Raw genomic sequence first — 16,108 nt, forward strand, 5'->3', positions numbered from 1 at the left:
AATGCATCATCAGGAATTTTTGCAGTAGTAGACAATGAAAGCATCTGAAGTTCCTGAGTGGGGGAGAAGAAAACAAGCGGTCAATCACCGTCAGTTAGACTTTTCGCTTTAACATGACAGCGTTTGGAACACCCACAACTTGGTATAGCATCCGAGCTGTGTGCCTATTAGGTATAGGATTCTTCAAGTTTATATATGGCCACACCCTCTTTGGGGCCTTGAAGTCATAAAATTGGATTTTAATCCAAAGATGAGGGTATTCCCTTGGTCGCCTGGTGTGATGAGTTCTTCATGGAGCTGGTTTTGTAATGAGGATTATTCATTAGATTTTTTTCCTTCATTAATCTGTGATGTTTCTTTTGTCGCACGTTGGACTGGAAAACAGAGTGCTTTGAATTGTAATGGGCTTGAATCAAATAATAAATTCTACTGTTGATTCTACGAATCAAATTTGTATCTTCAGAACCAAACAGGGTATTATGAGAATTGTTTTCTGGATCTGATGATCTCCTCTGGGGTTAAGATACAGACGTACAGCAACCTACTTCATTTGGAACCAGAGATTCCCCAGGTCAGTCACCACTGGACTTATTCCTGAACTTCAGTTGGAACCAGAGACTCCCCAGGTCAGTCAACACGAGAGTGAAGTTTTGGATAGTTATTGCGTACCAAAATATCCAAGGTAATCTATTGGTAGGGAAGGCACAGACTGTCAGACTCCTGTCATGAACTCATGATGTAACATCAGATGTACCACACATGAAAGCGGGTGTAGTGCCAGAGACTGTCAGATACGTGTATCCTGTCACGATAAACAGTTGATGCATGTATGTAGCAAATCTCCTTGGAAGACAGGTGTGGCGAAGACTGACTGCCCACATGTCCACATAGATCGAAAGAGAATTCCTAAATTGTTATCGCATCCTTGTTATCACACACACTGCTCAGCTATGCTTGATATATACTCCCTCCGATTCTAAATTGTTGTCGTTGTTTTAGTTCAAATTTGAACTAATATTTTGCCTAACAGAGATATATATGTTGTATTATTTCGAAAGCATCAAATAAATGATAGGTGTGTGTCTCATTTGTATGTGTTTTAGACCAGTATGAAAATAAGTGTCCAGATCATGAGCAAGTCTTTTTTTTTCAGGAAAGATCATGAGCAAGATTGGTTGTTAGGAACGCAGAATTTGTAAACCGCACACTGCACATATACACTCAAATTAAGTTCAAACAATGTGTCTCTATATAGTTAAAGCTAGAAAACGTACATCTAGAAAAGTAGAATCAACTAGTCATACAGTGCACGCACAGAAGTATGAAAGTACATTGTGTTTTGGATGTGACACGATATTTTATTAATTTTTATGTGGTGTTAGATCGTATCCATAATTTTAAGTTCAAACCACGTTGGTTGATCAACGTTTGCATCAAACTAATTCATAGTTTGATGTGATATTAGTTGTGTATCTGGAATAAAAGTCTGTTGTGTATCTGGAATAAAAGTCCAGATCACGTGTGAGAAGATGATCCTTTCTAAGACAATTGGTCATGTGTGGTATATAAATCACATATGTTCACAAACATAAAGTTCGCTAAATTGGCCAACCACTTGATTGTGTTGATAGGTCATGTGTATACCAAACTATATTAGTTAGTAATTTTTTTGTTGAAAATCATCATGTGAGACTAAAGTTTTACATGATTATGCTATCGATACTTGTATTAATTAAACTTTAGGTTGTGAGCTAGTCGTTTGGTTTTTCACTTTGTAGCGATATTGATTTTTCATTTCCTGTCTAGCCAGTCACTCGTATCTGATGTTAATTAGCAGCCATAGATAACTTTAGGCTCATGTGTTGTTATGTGGAATTATAATTCTTTTAGTACTCGTCAATAAAACTTATTTACAAAATATAGATTTTGGTGAATTGAGTGAGCTTACTACTTAATATTCTCGTGATCCATAAAAAAACAATGAAAAAAGTTGTCATGTTTTAGCATATTTGTCGTCTAACGCGGTATGTTGCGTTCAATTCCATACAGAAAAATATTTGGCTTAGTTAGCATATTGGGCTACATGAGCCTCAGACCATTTTGATGTTTTGTCCCTATCCCATCAGATATACCCACCTCATTAAATCGTACCCGATCATATTGATTTAGTACATAATTGGTTTCACCCACCACTAGAAAATTCATATATCGTTCTTTTGGGAAAAGCCCTGAGTGTATGTGCTGCAATGTTAAATTATCAATGATAACTGTACTGGAAACTGAATAGCCATGATTGGATGTGGACTTTCTTTCTTTTCAATCCATGCATACATATATGGGGGCACAAAAGTTCTCTTTCCTCACGATTTTGTTTTCAAATAAATCTTCCTAACTGCATATGTTTAAGAGCCTAAATCACTGCTCACAGGACATTTGGTTGGAAATCAACCTCGTAAAAAGAATTAGAGGCGGGGCATCCAGTTTTGTTTATCTTTTCTTTTAATTGAGACGGTTAGAACTTTTCACCTGCTGTCTCAATATGGGTCTTCCAAGGTGCAAACGATTCGTAATTTGATGGACGACAGGAGATCACTATCAAGACAACCTGATTACTTTTTTCCTCTCAAATTAATGACCTAAACAAGAAATTTGTTACGCTAATAGAGAATATATATTGACTCTTGCATTTACAAAGCTTCTGATTTTGTATTACCTAACTTTTTTTGATCCATTTCTTTATGTCTACTTATCTTGATTTGTCTGGTTGTGTATTCCCACTTGTACATTGATTGCACTGTAAGGTTATAGACTCTTTGGAGCAAGTATTTGCAGTTGCATATTACACATTAAGTTGAGATCAATGTCATCAATAGTACAAATGGTATGTATTGTGCATCTGCTTGTGATATTGTATCTAGCTATCGCGATATATAGACCGGCCTATAGCTTTTTCCCTTGTTGCTCGTGAGAACAAATCGAGCAGGAAATTCTTATCTTTTTTGACATAATAGGAAATTCTTATCTATTTGCTGAACTTTTGTTTCGTATGCTTAGACTCCATGGAGTTGCAGTCAGATATTCATGCAGTCTTTAGAACATAATTGCATTGGTTCAAAAAACGAGAAAAATGCTTGGTTACTTCGGAACTTGTTGTTACCCTTCTGTACACTTGTGAAATGAAGCTTGTTTTCAGAACAAGCGGGCATCTGACCCGTTTCTGAACATACATGGTCAAAAAATGACTTAATATTATTCGGTTGATGATGCAGACGAAGCTGGAGCAAAAAGAGGCGCTGAGCTGAAGTTCTGGGTTAAAAGCTCTTCGAAGAGGTAGCAAGTGATATTTATTTTCAGAGTTTGGAATTGTTGGAGGCAACGAGTAGCAACATCTGATGAGATGAAGCTAATGACAAGGCGGAAAATGAAGACTTGAGTGCATTGCATGTATGCCCATTGGTCTACTCGAAGAAAACTTACACAGCCTGCAGGGAATGGTTGGCTATATTGTTTTCCTATTATATGCTGAACCTTCATATTGGGTGGATTGATGAATAATGAGCTCGTCATTGGTCTTAATAATGTTACTCAAGAACAAAGTTGGAATGTTTGATTTTACGACACTGGCCTGGTTAATTGTGGTTATTCATTATTGGATGTTTTCGTACTGTTCTCTCCTAATTAAGAATCCAGTACTTCTCCAGTTTTATAATATAAATTTTTATAACGTTGGGTTTATCAACTTATGTTACCTGTGGTGTGGTAGTATATACTGATAAAATAGACTGATTGAACGCACATACGTTTATTGTTCATTCACGCGAGAAATTTTGAATACACATATGAATATATGATGCATGGGAAAAGAAATATGTCCCAAAGTATAGTACTCGTAGAAGTTCCTTCGCAAAAAAGAGAATACAGTGGAAAGTTGATGTAGCTACGGATGAAAGGCTAAAGTGCAAGATCAGTGTAAATTATCATACTCCCTCCGTCCAACAAAAGATGTCTCAGATTTGTCAAAATTTAGATGTATCTAGACATGACTTAGTGTATCGATGCATTTCAATTTAGTCAAAGTTGAGACATCTTTCGTTGGACGGAGTAAATATTTGAATCTTGCAAAGAGTTAATCATGTCCTTTGCCCCAGCCAGCTATTGGGCCAATTCTTGATCATATTTTTGTCACTTGTCAGGCAGACCCAACTCGATCGATCAACCACGTTTCAAGGGAGTTATATACGTATAATTTCTCATGGCACTACACCATGTATATGATTCGGAGGCATTTTGAAAAGCCTCAAAAAGGGGGGCAAAATGACTTCAAAAGTGTTTGGAGGCTTTATAAAAATGACAAGAAAGTTGGAGAAGGCATTTCTAAAAATTGCCTTCGAAAGTAGTTTTTGAGGCTTTTTGTAAAATGCCTTCAACAGTCATTCAACGCAAACGAAAATTGCGTTCAATAGTCATTCAAGGCAAACTGAAAATTGCCTCCAATAATCTTTCAAGTCAAACTGAAAAATTGCCTTCAATAGTCAATGGGGGCATCGACATAAAAACCTTCAATATATGATTATTTCAGGCATTGTTAAAAATACTACTACAAAAAATTCCAAGATTTATGATACAATTTCTGAAATGCATCACAATACATGGCCAAGAATTCATAGTACATAAGACAACATGCCAAGGATCTATGAACAACATAGACCGTGAAAATGGCATGAGCACCATGTTTACATTGCTTGATCTTTACAATCCACGTTCATGATCCATTTGCATCTGTAACAGTAAATGAATAGTAAGAAAACTATAAAATAGACAAATTTAAAAGTGTGGACAATGGAAAGGTAATTACTTAAAAAGAAACGATCTTACCAGCATGGTACATTTCATCTTAATTAGCACTAGTACCTCCTTCAAAACTAGACATATCAGGTCACTAATCTAAACAAGCTTTGTAACTTAGAAGAGAGTAGAAGCAGTGGCCGGCAGCAACTAGAAGTAGAGCAGCAGCACACAGTAATCTTGAAATTCCAATAGGAAAGCACAAAACAGATGCAGCTCCTCACAGGAAAGAACCAATCACACATATTGATGCATCTTGACAGTGGACACATATTGCGAAAATCAGTGACTTACTTGAACGTCGAAGCCGTGAAGTTGTTTTAAGCACGATGTTGCCGTATACCTTTGCATATGGTGATTGTGAGCTACCAGTCCTAAGATTCCTGCCCAGCCTAGGAGGCAACTTTTGCCAGGAGGAGCACTTTCAATTTGAGAGAGTATCCCCCACACACACAGCAGTCCCTGTAGTTGTTGCGGTAGTACTCTGCTTGCGCTTCTTCATTTCTTTTTTCCTTCATACTTCCTGAATTACCTTGCAGGGCAACCTCTGTGTGTGATGTTTTGGTTCTAGGATCCACATTCTCTTTATTGTTCACAGTCACCTACAATTGGGGGAAAACAAGATTATTTTTCAATTATTTTCTATATTGTGTTTAAGAGCAAGTGTTTCTTGTCCATTCTGATTAATCATGGCAGGGTACCGGTACCTTAGGCCGCAACAGGGTACGAACCAAGTGTTTCATATAACCTACAATTAAAGACATAAAGAAGATTTTAAGACTAACTTAATGTACACAAACTAGCCCAATATGTATTGACACAATTCTTGCAAGGGCACATGATTTTATTCTGGTTTGCAGCATTGGTTGAAGTCTCGTTTAATGATACAACACAGGAGGACTCCACATTCTTAGTACATCATATTGCTAATATTACTGAAAACACAAGACAATGGACGTAACTGGAAACTAACAATTCCTAAATCTCTTAATTTATAACCATATTGCTCTATAAGAAGCCATCCATTAGTACATCATACTACACAATGCATCCAATAATTTATAGGAATGTGCTAATGCGCGACCGTGCCCACAAATTTCATCTCGCGCGTACACTTGAGAAAACATGCTGACTATTTGCATGCATGCATTAATGGACAACTTGATGACTTCATCTAGATATTTTGAGACTTGAAATTTCAAAATGTCTTATCTCTCAAATCGTGTACTTGTTTTATGATCCGTTTTCACGGTTAGGTTTGTCTCGACTAGATCTTCGAAAGTAGATCCCATATTGGTATGTTTAGACAACATTTTTCCCAACCTATAAGTTACCAGCCAATAATGCATGAAGTTACCATCGTGTTAGTAACAAATAATCATGCGGTAAGTTCAAGCAAAATAGGCTGGTAGTTTCTCCATTAAAATTACCATCGAATAATATATAGAAGTACCACCAAGTTACTAACAAGTTACCATGTGATAACTTCACGCAGATTGGTATGTTTCGACGAAAAAAATCCATGTCAAAAGTTACCACACGATAATATATGAAGTTGACACTCTGTTAATACCAAGTTACCACGTGGCAACTTCGTACAAATAGAATGGTAACTTATGAATGAAATTTACCCATCAATAGTTAATGAAGTTGCCATCCTATTACCACATGGCAAGTTTTCCAAAGTAGGATGGTAATTTTCGTATTATCATTTAGTAACTTAAGTGCCCAAATTTATTTTTTTGGCAAAACATACCAAAATTGGATCTAGATCTAAAGCTCTCGTCAATACAAAGCAACCAGTGAAAACGGATTATGAATCGGACCGACGGTTTGATATACAAAATATTTTAAACCTTGCAAACGGACTAGTATAAAGAAATTATTTGCTAACGTTCTGATGAGGATACGCATAGTGGACGCTGCTAACACGCTGCATGCAGACGGCAACTGCAGCTCAACTGTCGCACCAGTGGCACCCGGGGTACCACCGTTGTGCGACGCGTGGGTCGCATCGCTGAGTTCCCGGGAGGATCTCACCCGGGCGGCAATGTACAGGCTGCCCGGCAAGCTACCAGTGTAGAGGAGCTAGCGGGGCTTCGGGGAATATTCCCGCCTGGGCACCTCCCGGGAAGTCACTTGCCGGGAGGAGGAGTTCCCGGGCGAAGTTTCCCGCCTGGGCACCCCCCGGGAAGTCACTTGCCGGGGGAGGGGTTCCCGGGCACAGGTCCCCGCCGTGAGGGCGGGGCTGAGCGAGCAGAGAAACGACGCCACGCGGGTGCGCGCTGGGCGTCCAATGTGTAGTCTTGCCAGGGCAACGAGTGAGCCGCACGACGCATTTAATGAGCCGACAGGAGGGGCGTTATCCGTCTAGTCGGACGAACAGTGGCTGTCCGGTCCTATTCTCGGCGGCAGAGCCATCCACCATGCCACCCAAGTGGGCTGGTGATTCAAGGATCGACCTGCGTGCGACCTCAGCGGCGCACACACGGTCACACGACAGGCCCCGCACGTCGCAGGAATAGGGTGACCTTGAACCTGCCCGAGTGTAGCCATCACAGCTGCCACCGCCGCCTCCTCGACCGTCGGCTGACAACCGGTCGAGAGGGCCGGCGGCTCCCAGCATCGGAGCCCGCCGCGCGAGCGGTTGCAACGCCGCCCGCGCCCTGCAGCGGGGTGGCCCACGGGCCGACGAACCGCAGCAGCGGTAGCAGCCGCACGAGGAGCACGGGGCGTCGCGGGCGACACCGACCGGCTCGCGTTCGGCTCAGCCGAGGATGTCCGAGGATAGGGCGGAGGGCAGCCGTTCGGGAAACCGGCAGCCTCTCGCGCAAACCCCGGCGGAGGCCATCATCGCCGTGCGTGTCATGGTGCGCTACGAGCCACCCAGGGCACGCCGGCGCACGAGGTGTGGAGCGCTGAGTTAGACGCGCTCCTCGCGCTCGCCGCCCAACAGCCACAGGGCGAATGCGGCCCGGCAGGCTCGGGCCGCGGGCAGAATCCGGGGCGCGGAGATGTGCCTCGTGCCTCGCTGTAGGGGGAAAATCCTCCCCCGCAGGGGGGCCAGGGAGGCGGGGACCCGGAGGGATCCTCGGACTCGTCACCCACCGTCACGCGAGGTGACGCGCGGCATCCTAAATGCCGGCCAGCAAGAGGATCTGCGTCAGCGCCTTGCGCGCCGGCGCCGGCGCGAGGTAGAGCGCCAGCGCCCACAGGAGCAGGAGGATGCTCCTATGGGCCCCGAGGACGGCTGCACCGCGTTCACGTGCGAGTTGCGGCGGGTGACATGGCCCCGCAAGTTCCAAGCACCCGCACTCGGTACGTACGACGGGACCGTGAATCCCAAGGATTTCCTCCTGACCTACATGTTGGGGATGCATGCCATCGGCGCTGACGACAAGGTCAGAGCCAATTGGTTCCCGATGGTCCTAAAAGGATCAGCGAGAACCTGGCTGCTCAACCTGCCCGCTGGGTCCATCGCCACTTGGGCCGACCTGCGCGAGCAGTTTGTGAGCGCGTTCCAGGGAGGCTACAAGCGTCCGGGAACCATGGCGGAGCTGCATACTGTAGTGCAGAAGCCGGGAGAGACGCTGCGGAGCTTCGTCAACCGCTTCTCCAGTCTCTCCTACTCCATCCCGGAGGCGGAGGCTGCCGCCATCATCAACATCTTCGCCATCAACGTCCGTGACCCCAAGATGGGTGAGAAGTTGAGCACGCATCGGATCCGGATGACGCAGGACCTATACGCCTTGGTGCACAAGTGTGCCATGGCCGAGGAAGGGCGCCCAGCGCCCGAACTCGCAGCGCCACGAGCCCAGGAGAGGGTTCGCAGAAGAAGGGTTCCCGCAAGCGCAGCGGGAAGCAAATCCTCGCTGCGGAGTCGGGGGCTGCCGCGAGGCCCGCGAAGAAGGCCTCGCCGGGTGGCGGGTCTGGCGGCAGGCAGGGTGACGCGCCCCGCTGCCCCATCCACGCCAACTCCACCCACGACGTGCAAGACTGCCACATCTTGCAAGGCATCAAGCAGCAGCGCGAGCAGCGGCGAGCGGCCGGCACCTGCTTCAACTGCGGCGACATCGGGCACCTCTCTCGAGATTGCCCGAACAACCCCAGAGCGGGGCCGAGGCCCGCCGGCGGCAATGCTGGTAGAGAGGAAGTCCAGGGGGGACACGGCCAAGCCCGTGCCGGCAGGGAGCACCCCCCCCTCCCCGGGGACGAGACAGGGCTCGTGCTGAGGAGCAGCGCGAGTCCGACTGCACCGGCGGTGATGAGCCGGGCTTCCAGGAGCCTCGCGGCGTCGCCTGCATCCTTGGGGGAGCTTACGCTCTCCCATCCCACACCGCGGTGAAGCGCCTCACCCGCGATGTGCGCGCGCTGTTGCCGGACGCGGAGCCGCAGCAGCCGCTGAGGTGGTCGCATGTGCCGATCACCTTCAGCGCTGAGGACCACCCAGCACGGCAGCTGGGTTCAGGGGTCATACCCTTCGTGGTCTCACCGATCATCAGCAACATGATGGTGACCAAGGTTCTGGTGGACAACGGAGCGGGGCTGAACCTGCTGTCCGCCAGGTTGGTGGAGAAACTGCAGCTGCCGGTGGAACAACTGAGGGCCACCGAGCCGTTCCGGGGAGTAAACCCCGGGATCGTGTGCCCCCCGGGGCGCATCACGTTGTCGGTGACCTTCGGGTCCCGGGAAGCGTTTCGGACCGAGCACATAGTGTTCGACGTGGCGCACGCCCCGTTGCCCTACAACGGGATCCTTGGTCGGCCGGCGCTGATCAAGTTTATGGCAGCGACCCATTGCGCCTACGGCGTGGTGAAGATGCCTTCCGTGTACGGCGTCCTCTCCATCAGGTGCGATCTCAAGGACGCAGCCTGGTGTGTCGGCGAGGTCGTCAGGGCCGCCACCGCAGCTGACGCCGGTGACGAGGATGTTGCCGGAGACGAAGGCTCGCCGGGCGATAGCCCGGCAATGAACAAGGCCCACGCTGCCCCGCAAGAGCTTGCTGGGGGAAGCGCAGGCTCGATCTCATGCCCTGGCAAGGGCCAGAAGCTCCGGGTGGAGGCCGCCAAGGTGAAGAAGCTGCCCCTCCAAGCCGGTAACAAGGAACGCACCGTCACTGTCGGTGCGAACCTTACCGCTGAATAGGAAAGCACCCTCATCACTTTCCTCTAGGAGAATGCCAACGTGTTCGCTTGGGAGCCGTCGGATCTTCCTAGAGTCCCCAGGGAGGTGATTGAGCATCGACTCGCGGTGCGCCCGGACGCCTGCCCCGTCAAGCAGAAGATCCGCCGGCAAGCGCAGGAGCAGAAGGATTTCATCAAGCAAGAAGTGGACAAGCTCAAGGCTGCTGGGGCTATCAGGGAAGTTCTGTACCCCACTTGGTTAGCTAACCTTGTAGTAGTACCCAAGGTGGGAAATAAGCTTCGCATGTGCGTAGATTTTACTGATCTAAACCGTGCATGTCCCAAGGATCCTTTCCCTGTACCCCGCATTGATCAAATAGTTGATTCCACTACTGGTTGCGATCTGCTGAGCTTTTTGGATGCTTTTTCCGGCTACCATCAAATCAAGATGGCAGTCGAAGATGAGGAGAAAACAGCGTTCATCACCCCGGTTGGCTGCTATTGCTATACGTGCATGCCTTTTGGGTTGAAGAACGCGGGTTCAACATTCCAGCGCGTGTTGCGCGAGTGTCTGGGACCCCAGCTAGGCCGGAACGTGGAGGCCTACATGGACGACATCGTCATCAAATCGAAGCGCGGGGACTTGCTGATTGATGACCTGCGGGAGACGTTTGACAACCTCCGCAGGATCAAACTCAAGCTGAACCCTGAGAAGTGCACCTTTGGTGTAGACTCGGGCCAGCTTCTGGGTTTCTTGGTTTCACACAGGGGGATACAGGCCAACCCACGCAAGATAGAAGCTATCGAGAAGATGGAGGCTCCCCTTAAGGTGAAGGCTGTCCAGCGCCTCAACGGCTGCGTTGCCGCGCTGGGCGGCTTCATCTCAAGGCTGGGCGAATGCGCCCTGCCTTTCTTCAAGGTGATGAAGAAGAAGGGCCCGATTGAGTGGACCCCCGAGGCCAAGGTGGCATTCCAGGATCTCAAGCACTACCTGAAATCGCCACCCGTCCTCGTCGCCCCCAAGCCGGGCGAGCCGCTGCTACTCTACCTAGCAGCGACTGACCAGGTGGTCAGCTTGGTGTTGGTTGCCGAGAGGGAGGAAGATGTTCCGGGGACTGAGGCTGCGGGGCAGGGGGCAGCGCGGCCCCCAACAATCGCCTCGGGCCCGGGGACCACCCCTGAGCCCGCAACTTCAGCACCGCACAAGCAGCTCGTGCAGCACCCAGTGTACTTCGTCAGCACGGTGCTGCGCGACGCCCGAACGAGGTACCCGCAGGTGCAGCAACTCCTCCTAGGGATTCTGCTTGCGTCCCGCAAGCTGCGCCACTACTTCCAGGCGCATCGCGTCACGGTGGTGTCGGGGTTCTGCCTTGAGCGAGCCCTCACCAACCGTGAAGCCACCGGAAGGGTGGTCGAGTGGAGGATGGAGCTGTCAGAGTTCGATCTGCACTTCACCAACTCCAAGAGCATCAAGAGTGCGGCCCTGGCAGACTTCGTCGCCGAGTGGACGTCGACGAGCGTAGAAGAGGAGGAGCCAGAGATCAGCCTGCTCGGCAGGCTGGACGAAGGCCACTAGATCCTCTACTTCGACGGCGCGGTCAGTCTCCAGGGAGCTAGCGCCGGGGTCGTCATCGAGTCACCGACGGGGGACCAGCTGAGGTTCGCCGTCCAACTCGATTTCCCGAACTCCACCAACAACACGGCGGAGTACGAGGGTTTGCTCGCCGGGTTGCGGGCGGCAATCGCCCTCGACATCAAGCGCCTGGTCGTTTGCGGGGACTCTCAGCTCGTGATCATCCAGGTGATCACGAGCAAAGGGTCGACGATCTGCACTTCATCGAAGAGCTTCGATGTCGGGCTGTTGTTATCACGACAGACGAGTCCGTCCCCGGGGGCTCGAGAACGGAGACCTTGTCCTGCGCCGGATACAAGGAACGAAGGCCGGGAGCAAGTTGACTCCGAAATGGGAGGGGCCCTTCCGGGTAGTACAGGTAACCAGACCGGGGGCTGTCTAGCTGGAAACCGAAGATGGCTTGCCGGTGCAAAATAGCTGGAATATTGAGCACTTGCGCAAGTTCTACCCGTGAAGCGGCGGAGCCCGACCCTCAGGTGATGCCGCCGATGCATACCTCTCGAACTAGTGTAGCCGGGAAACCCCCGTGTGTAACCCACTGGTTATTGTGAATAAAGATAAGTGCTTTTTCCCTGAGTTTTAAGATTGCGTCGTTTATTTGCATGTTCCTCCTTCTTCTGTCTCCTGCTTTGGGTGCACAGAAGTGTCTTTCCCTACTTGGTTGTGAGCAGGGGGCTGCTGGAGCCTCGAAAACACAAACCCGTTGCCGGGCTTCCCGCAACGTGCATCACGGGACATGCAGTTGCCGGACTCCCCGCAACGTTCATCAGGGACGTGCGGTTGCCGGCGTCCCCGCAATGTGCACCACACAATCGCTGCGTCTGGGAATGAAGTCCTCACATCCAAGTTTGGCATCGACCCTTCCTTGTCCGGGGGCTAGGAGGCAGGAGATTATCCATGTTGTTTTGAGTTTTTCGTGAATTTCGAATTTTTTTTGCAGCATCTCGGACTTGGTAAGAATCTAACATGCATGGTAAAAGTGGAATCTTACGCACTGTAATGCCCGTGGACCACCCACGGGGCGCGGCTTGTAGCAGCGCCTTGTGGTGCGGAGCGACTGCACCACGAGGGATTCGCCGCACTTCGAGGCCCCTGATTTCGGAGGGAGCCACCACGGGTGCCACAGCAACTTGGCGTGCGGAGTGGCGAAGACTGTACCGCACTTCAAGGGTCGGGGCGCCACGTATCCTGTGTTGACCCGGCGTGTGTGGTGGCGAGTCCCCTCCCCCCTCCGCGCCTATAAAAGGAGCGTCCTGGCTATGGAACGGCTTAGAGCAAAGCCGAGGAAGAGGCTGCAAAGGTAGGTGGTGCCGCAGAGGCGCGATGGTAGTGCATGCCACCATCGTCCAGCGCCGACGGGTGCACTGCCGTCGCGCCCTTGCCGCATTACCCAACCGAGCCCACTCCGAGGGGCGTCGCAGAGACACGGTGGTGGTGCATCCCACCAGCGCTCGGCACCGACGGGTGCACTGCCGCCGTGTCCTTGTCACGTCTCCTCTAGCGAGCGGCTCCGGGGCGAGGGCTGCTGTAGTGTCCCTGCCGCACCCTCCAGAGGGCGCCTCCAGAGGCGAGGGTCGTCGCGAGGACGCTGTGATGGCGCCGGTGCCAGCGTTCGCCGTTCGCTCCGGCCCCCCACGGCGTCCCTCAGGCAGATTTTCCCCAAGCAGCGAGGGCTGGTGCCATCCCGGTGGCGGTGGTGACCACCGCTGTTGCCGTGGCCGGCGCGGCAGGACTTGGTGCGGGAGCCGCTTCCGGCTCCTCCGCCATCCCTGTGACCTCGACGTCCGGGTCGAGGTCAACCACAGTAGCACCCGCTCCCGGTGCGGGTGCGCTCAGGCCTGTAGCAGCGGGAAGTGTGAGAAGCGGGAAGTTAAAAAGTTGCCCGGAGGCGGCCAAGGGGACTCAGGATGGTTACCTTACAGCGCCATTGGGCTTGCGGGGGGAACCTCCACCTCCTCCTCCTCTGTTTCGGCAGGGGCCTCCAAGAGGCTTGCCGCTGGCGAAGTACCACCTACGAAAAGAGAAGGTACGGTTGTGTGATTAACTGACGATCGAAAATGCAACAAAGGAGACAGGAATGAGCCGTACCTGTTGTCGGCGCCACCTCCGTTGGAGTTGGGCCACCGGCAGATGTGATTGCGGTGACGGCGGGGTCGGCAGCGCTGCCGGCGTCTGCGTGCGCCTTCTTGGTCGGCGCGGCAGGCGGGGAGTCGTCCCTCCTCCTCTTGCTAGCGCTCGCTGGCGAATCGGCCCTTGAGGGGTTGCGCCGGAGCGCGAAGCCCCGGTAGACCCCTCGAGTGGGCAGGGCCGTGGGTGCCCGTGGGGTTGCCGCGGGCATCGACGACGAGGTCGCCGCAGCGTCTGGGACCATCCCCGGTGTGGCTGCCGCTGCGGCCCTGGCGGCCGTTGCTGAGGTGGCCGCCGCTGGGTCGCTGGCGGTCGCTGCCGGGGTGGTCACCGCTGTGGCTCCGGTGACCGCCATGGGTGCGGTCGCCACCGAAGTACCGGCGGACGCCCCTGGGGCGGCCGCCGCCGCGGGACTGGGAGCCATGGTCGCTGCGAGCGCCCTTGATCTTCGCACGATCAGGGGCGCGTCGTTGCTGTCCTCCTCATCGTCGTCCACAAGGATGACTGCCTGGGACGTGGCAGGCTGGCCCCCCTTGTCATCCGAAGACCGAAGGGAGGGCCAGCTTATCTCTGACTCACCCCCGCTCTCCTCAAGCACCTGCTTCCCGCGAGGTGCCGGTGGGGGAGCGCGAGGGGTTCGAGTGGGGGTGTCATCCATTAATCCCCACTCGTTGCAGGGCGGGAAGGAGGCGACGATGTCGTTGAGCCCCGCGACACCGGCGTGGAGGGGGATGACCCCTGGCAGGAACCCCGTAGCGGGAAGGTCCTCGCCGGAGATCCCCTTCACCCACACCTGGAGGGATTCCTGGTCCACGCCTTCGTGGTAGAGGCGTGTCCTGTCCTCGGGACCCGTGTACATCCACGCGGGCCGGGAGCGTAGATGGAGCGGCGCGACGCGCCGGGTGATGAAGGTGTGGGCCACGTCAACATCGGTGAGCCCCGCCAGCCGCAAAGCCTTAATTTTCTCCACAATGGGGAGGAGATCGGCATCTCGGTGGTACTTGTCCTGCCAGCCGCTGTGGGGTTACAGCAGCTCGGTGGGCGAGAGTATGAACTCCTGGGGGTCTTCCACCCGGACCCAGCACTAGTTGCCCCGTCACTCCTTCTCGATCTTCTTCCCCGACCGGACGATGAACTCGGACTCCATTTGGTCGCGAGCGCGGAACACCACCCCCGACGACATCGCTTTCGCATTATCGATCCGGGGGTAGAAGTAGTGCCGGAACAATGCCACCGACAGCATCACCCCGACGAATGCTTCGCAGAGGAATTGGAAGGTGGCGAGGAGGAAGAGCAACGTGGGGTGAAGCTGCGCCACTCGTAGCTGGTACGACTCCATCAGCGCGTGGAGGAACAGGGAGAACGGCGCCACCAGCCCGATGAGGAGGAAGCACCCGAACACTCGGAAGTCTTTCTCCTGGTGCTCGGCGCCCGCGGGGAGGATCAGGGTCTCCCCGTGCTCGTTGAACCTGGAGGCAACGGTGTGCTGGATCTTGGCCAGTGCCTCGCCGTTGTAGCCGGGCCGGTAAAAGGCGAGCGTGGCCCTCATTGCCCGCTTCTGCTGATCCTTGTCGGCGGCGGCCTTGGCGGCCGCCTCGCTTTTGCTAGCCTCTGCTCTCTTCGGGGCCTTCCCTTCCTTTCCCTTCCTGGTGGTGGGGGGCGCCATGGGGAGCGGAGGCAGAAGCTAGCAAAGCACTTGGGCGCAAGATGCGAAAGAGTTGGAAGACGAAGGCTGGGAAGCAAAGTGTTTTCCCCTTGGAACAGCAGTAAAAACTTTATAGCACTCAGCCGTTTGGTAACGGCCGGTTCCGCACCCTACGGGCGCGCTGAGATAATTGCTAATCAAAGGGATAATGCGAAGAGTGGCCTTAACTTCCCTGTTTAAGGGGGAGGGTACTTGGGACGACGAAGGGACGCGGGCCCGAGGCGAGTCGGGACCCACGCGTCGGTTGGGGCGTAGCCCGGCAACCGACCTGGGAAAAGTTCGTCCGGGAACAGGTGTTGCTGGCCCACGCCCGGGGGCTACTGTCGCACCAGTGGCACCCGGGGTACCACCGTTGCGCGACGCGTGGGTCGCATCGCTGAGTTCCCGGGAGGATCTCACCCGGGCGGCAATGTACAGGCTGCCCGGCAAGCTACCAGCCCAGAGGGGCTAGCGGGGCTTCGGGGAATATTCCCGCCTGGGCACCTCCTGAGAAGTCACTTGCCGGGAGGAGGAGTTCCCGGGCGAAGGAGCCTGGGCACCCCCCGGGAAGTCACTTGCCGGGGGAGGGGTTCCCGGGCGCAGGTCCCCGCCGTGAGGGCGGGGCCGAGCGAGCAGAGCAAAATGCCACGCGGGCGCACGCTGGGCGCCCAGTGTGCAGTCTCGCCAAGGCAAGGA

At 52.5% G+C, this 16,108-nt stretch overlaps 1 protein-coding gene across 1 annotated transcript; it reads right to left on the reverse strand.

The window, feature by feature from the left end:
- Positions 1-13,517: 13,517 nt before the first annotated feature.
- On the reverse strand, positions 13,518-14,152 carry LOC112269914 (testis-specific gene A8 protein-like). Its single transcript, XM_024457424.1, has 2 exons — positions 13,690-14,152; positions 13,518-13,612 (listed from the first exon to the last, which is right to left on the reverse strand). Exons 1-2 carry the CDS (start codon positions 14,150-14,152, stop codon positions 13,518-13,520), a joined length of 558 nt encoding a protein of 185 aa, XP_024313192.1.
- Between the last annotated feature and the right edge of the window lie 1,956 nt (positions 14,153-16,108).

The sequence above is a fragment of the Brachypodium distachyon genome, chromosome 1, assembly GCF_000005505.3.
Source record: "Brachypodium distachyon strain Bd21 chromosome 1, Brachypodium_distachyon_v3.0, whole genome shotgun sequence".
Lineage (NCBI taxonomy): Eukaryota > Viridiplantae > Streptophyta > Magnoliopsida > Poales > Poaceae > Brachypodium > Brachypodium distachyon.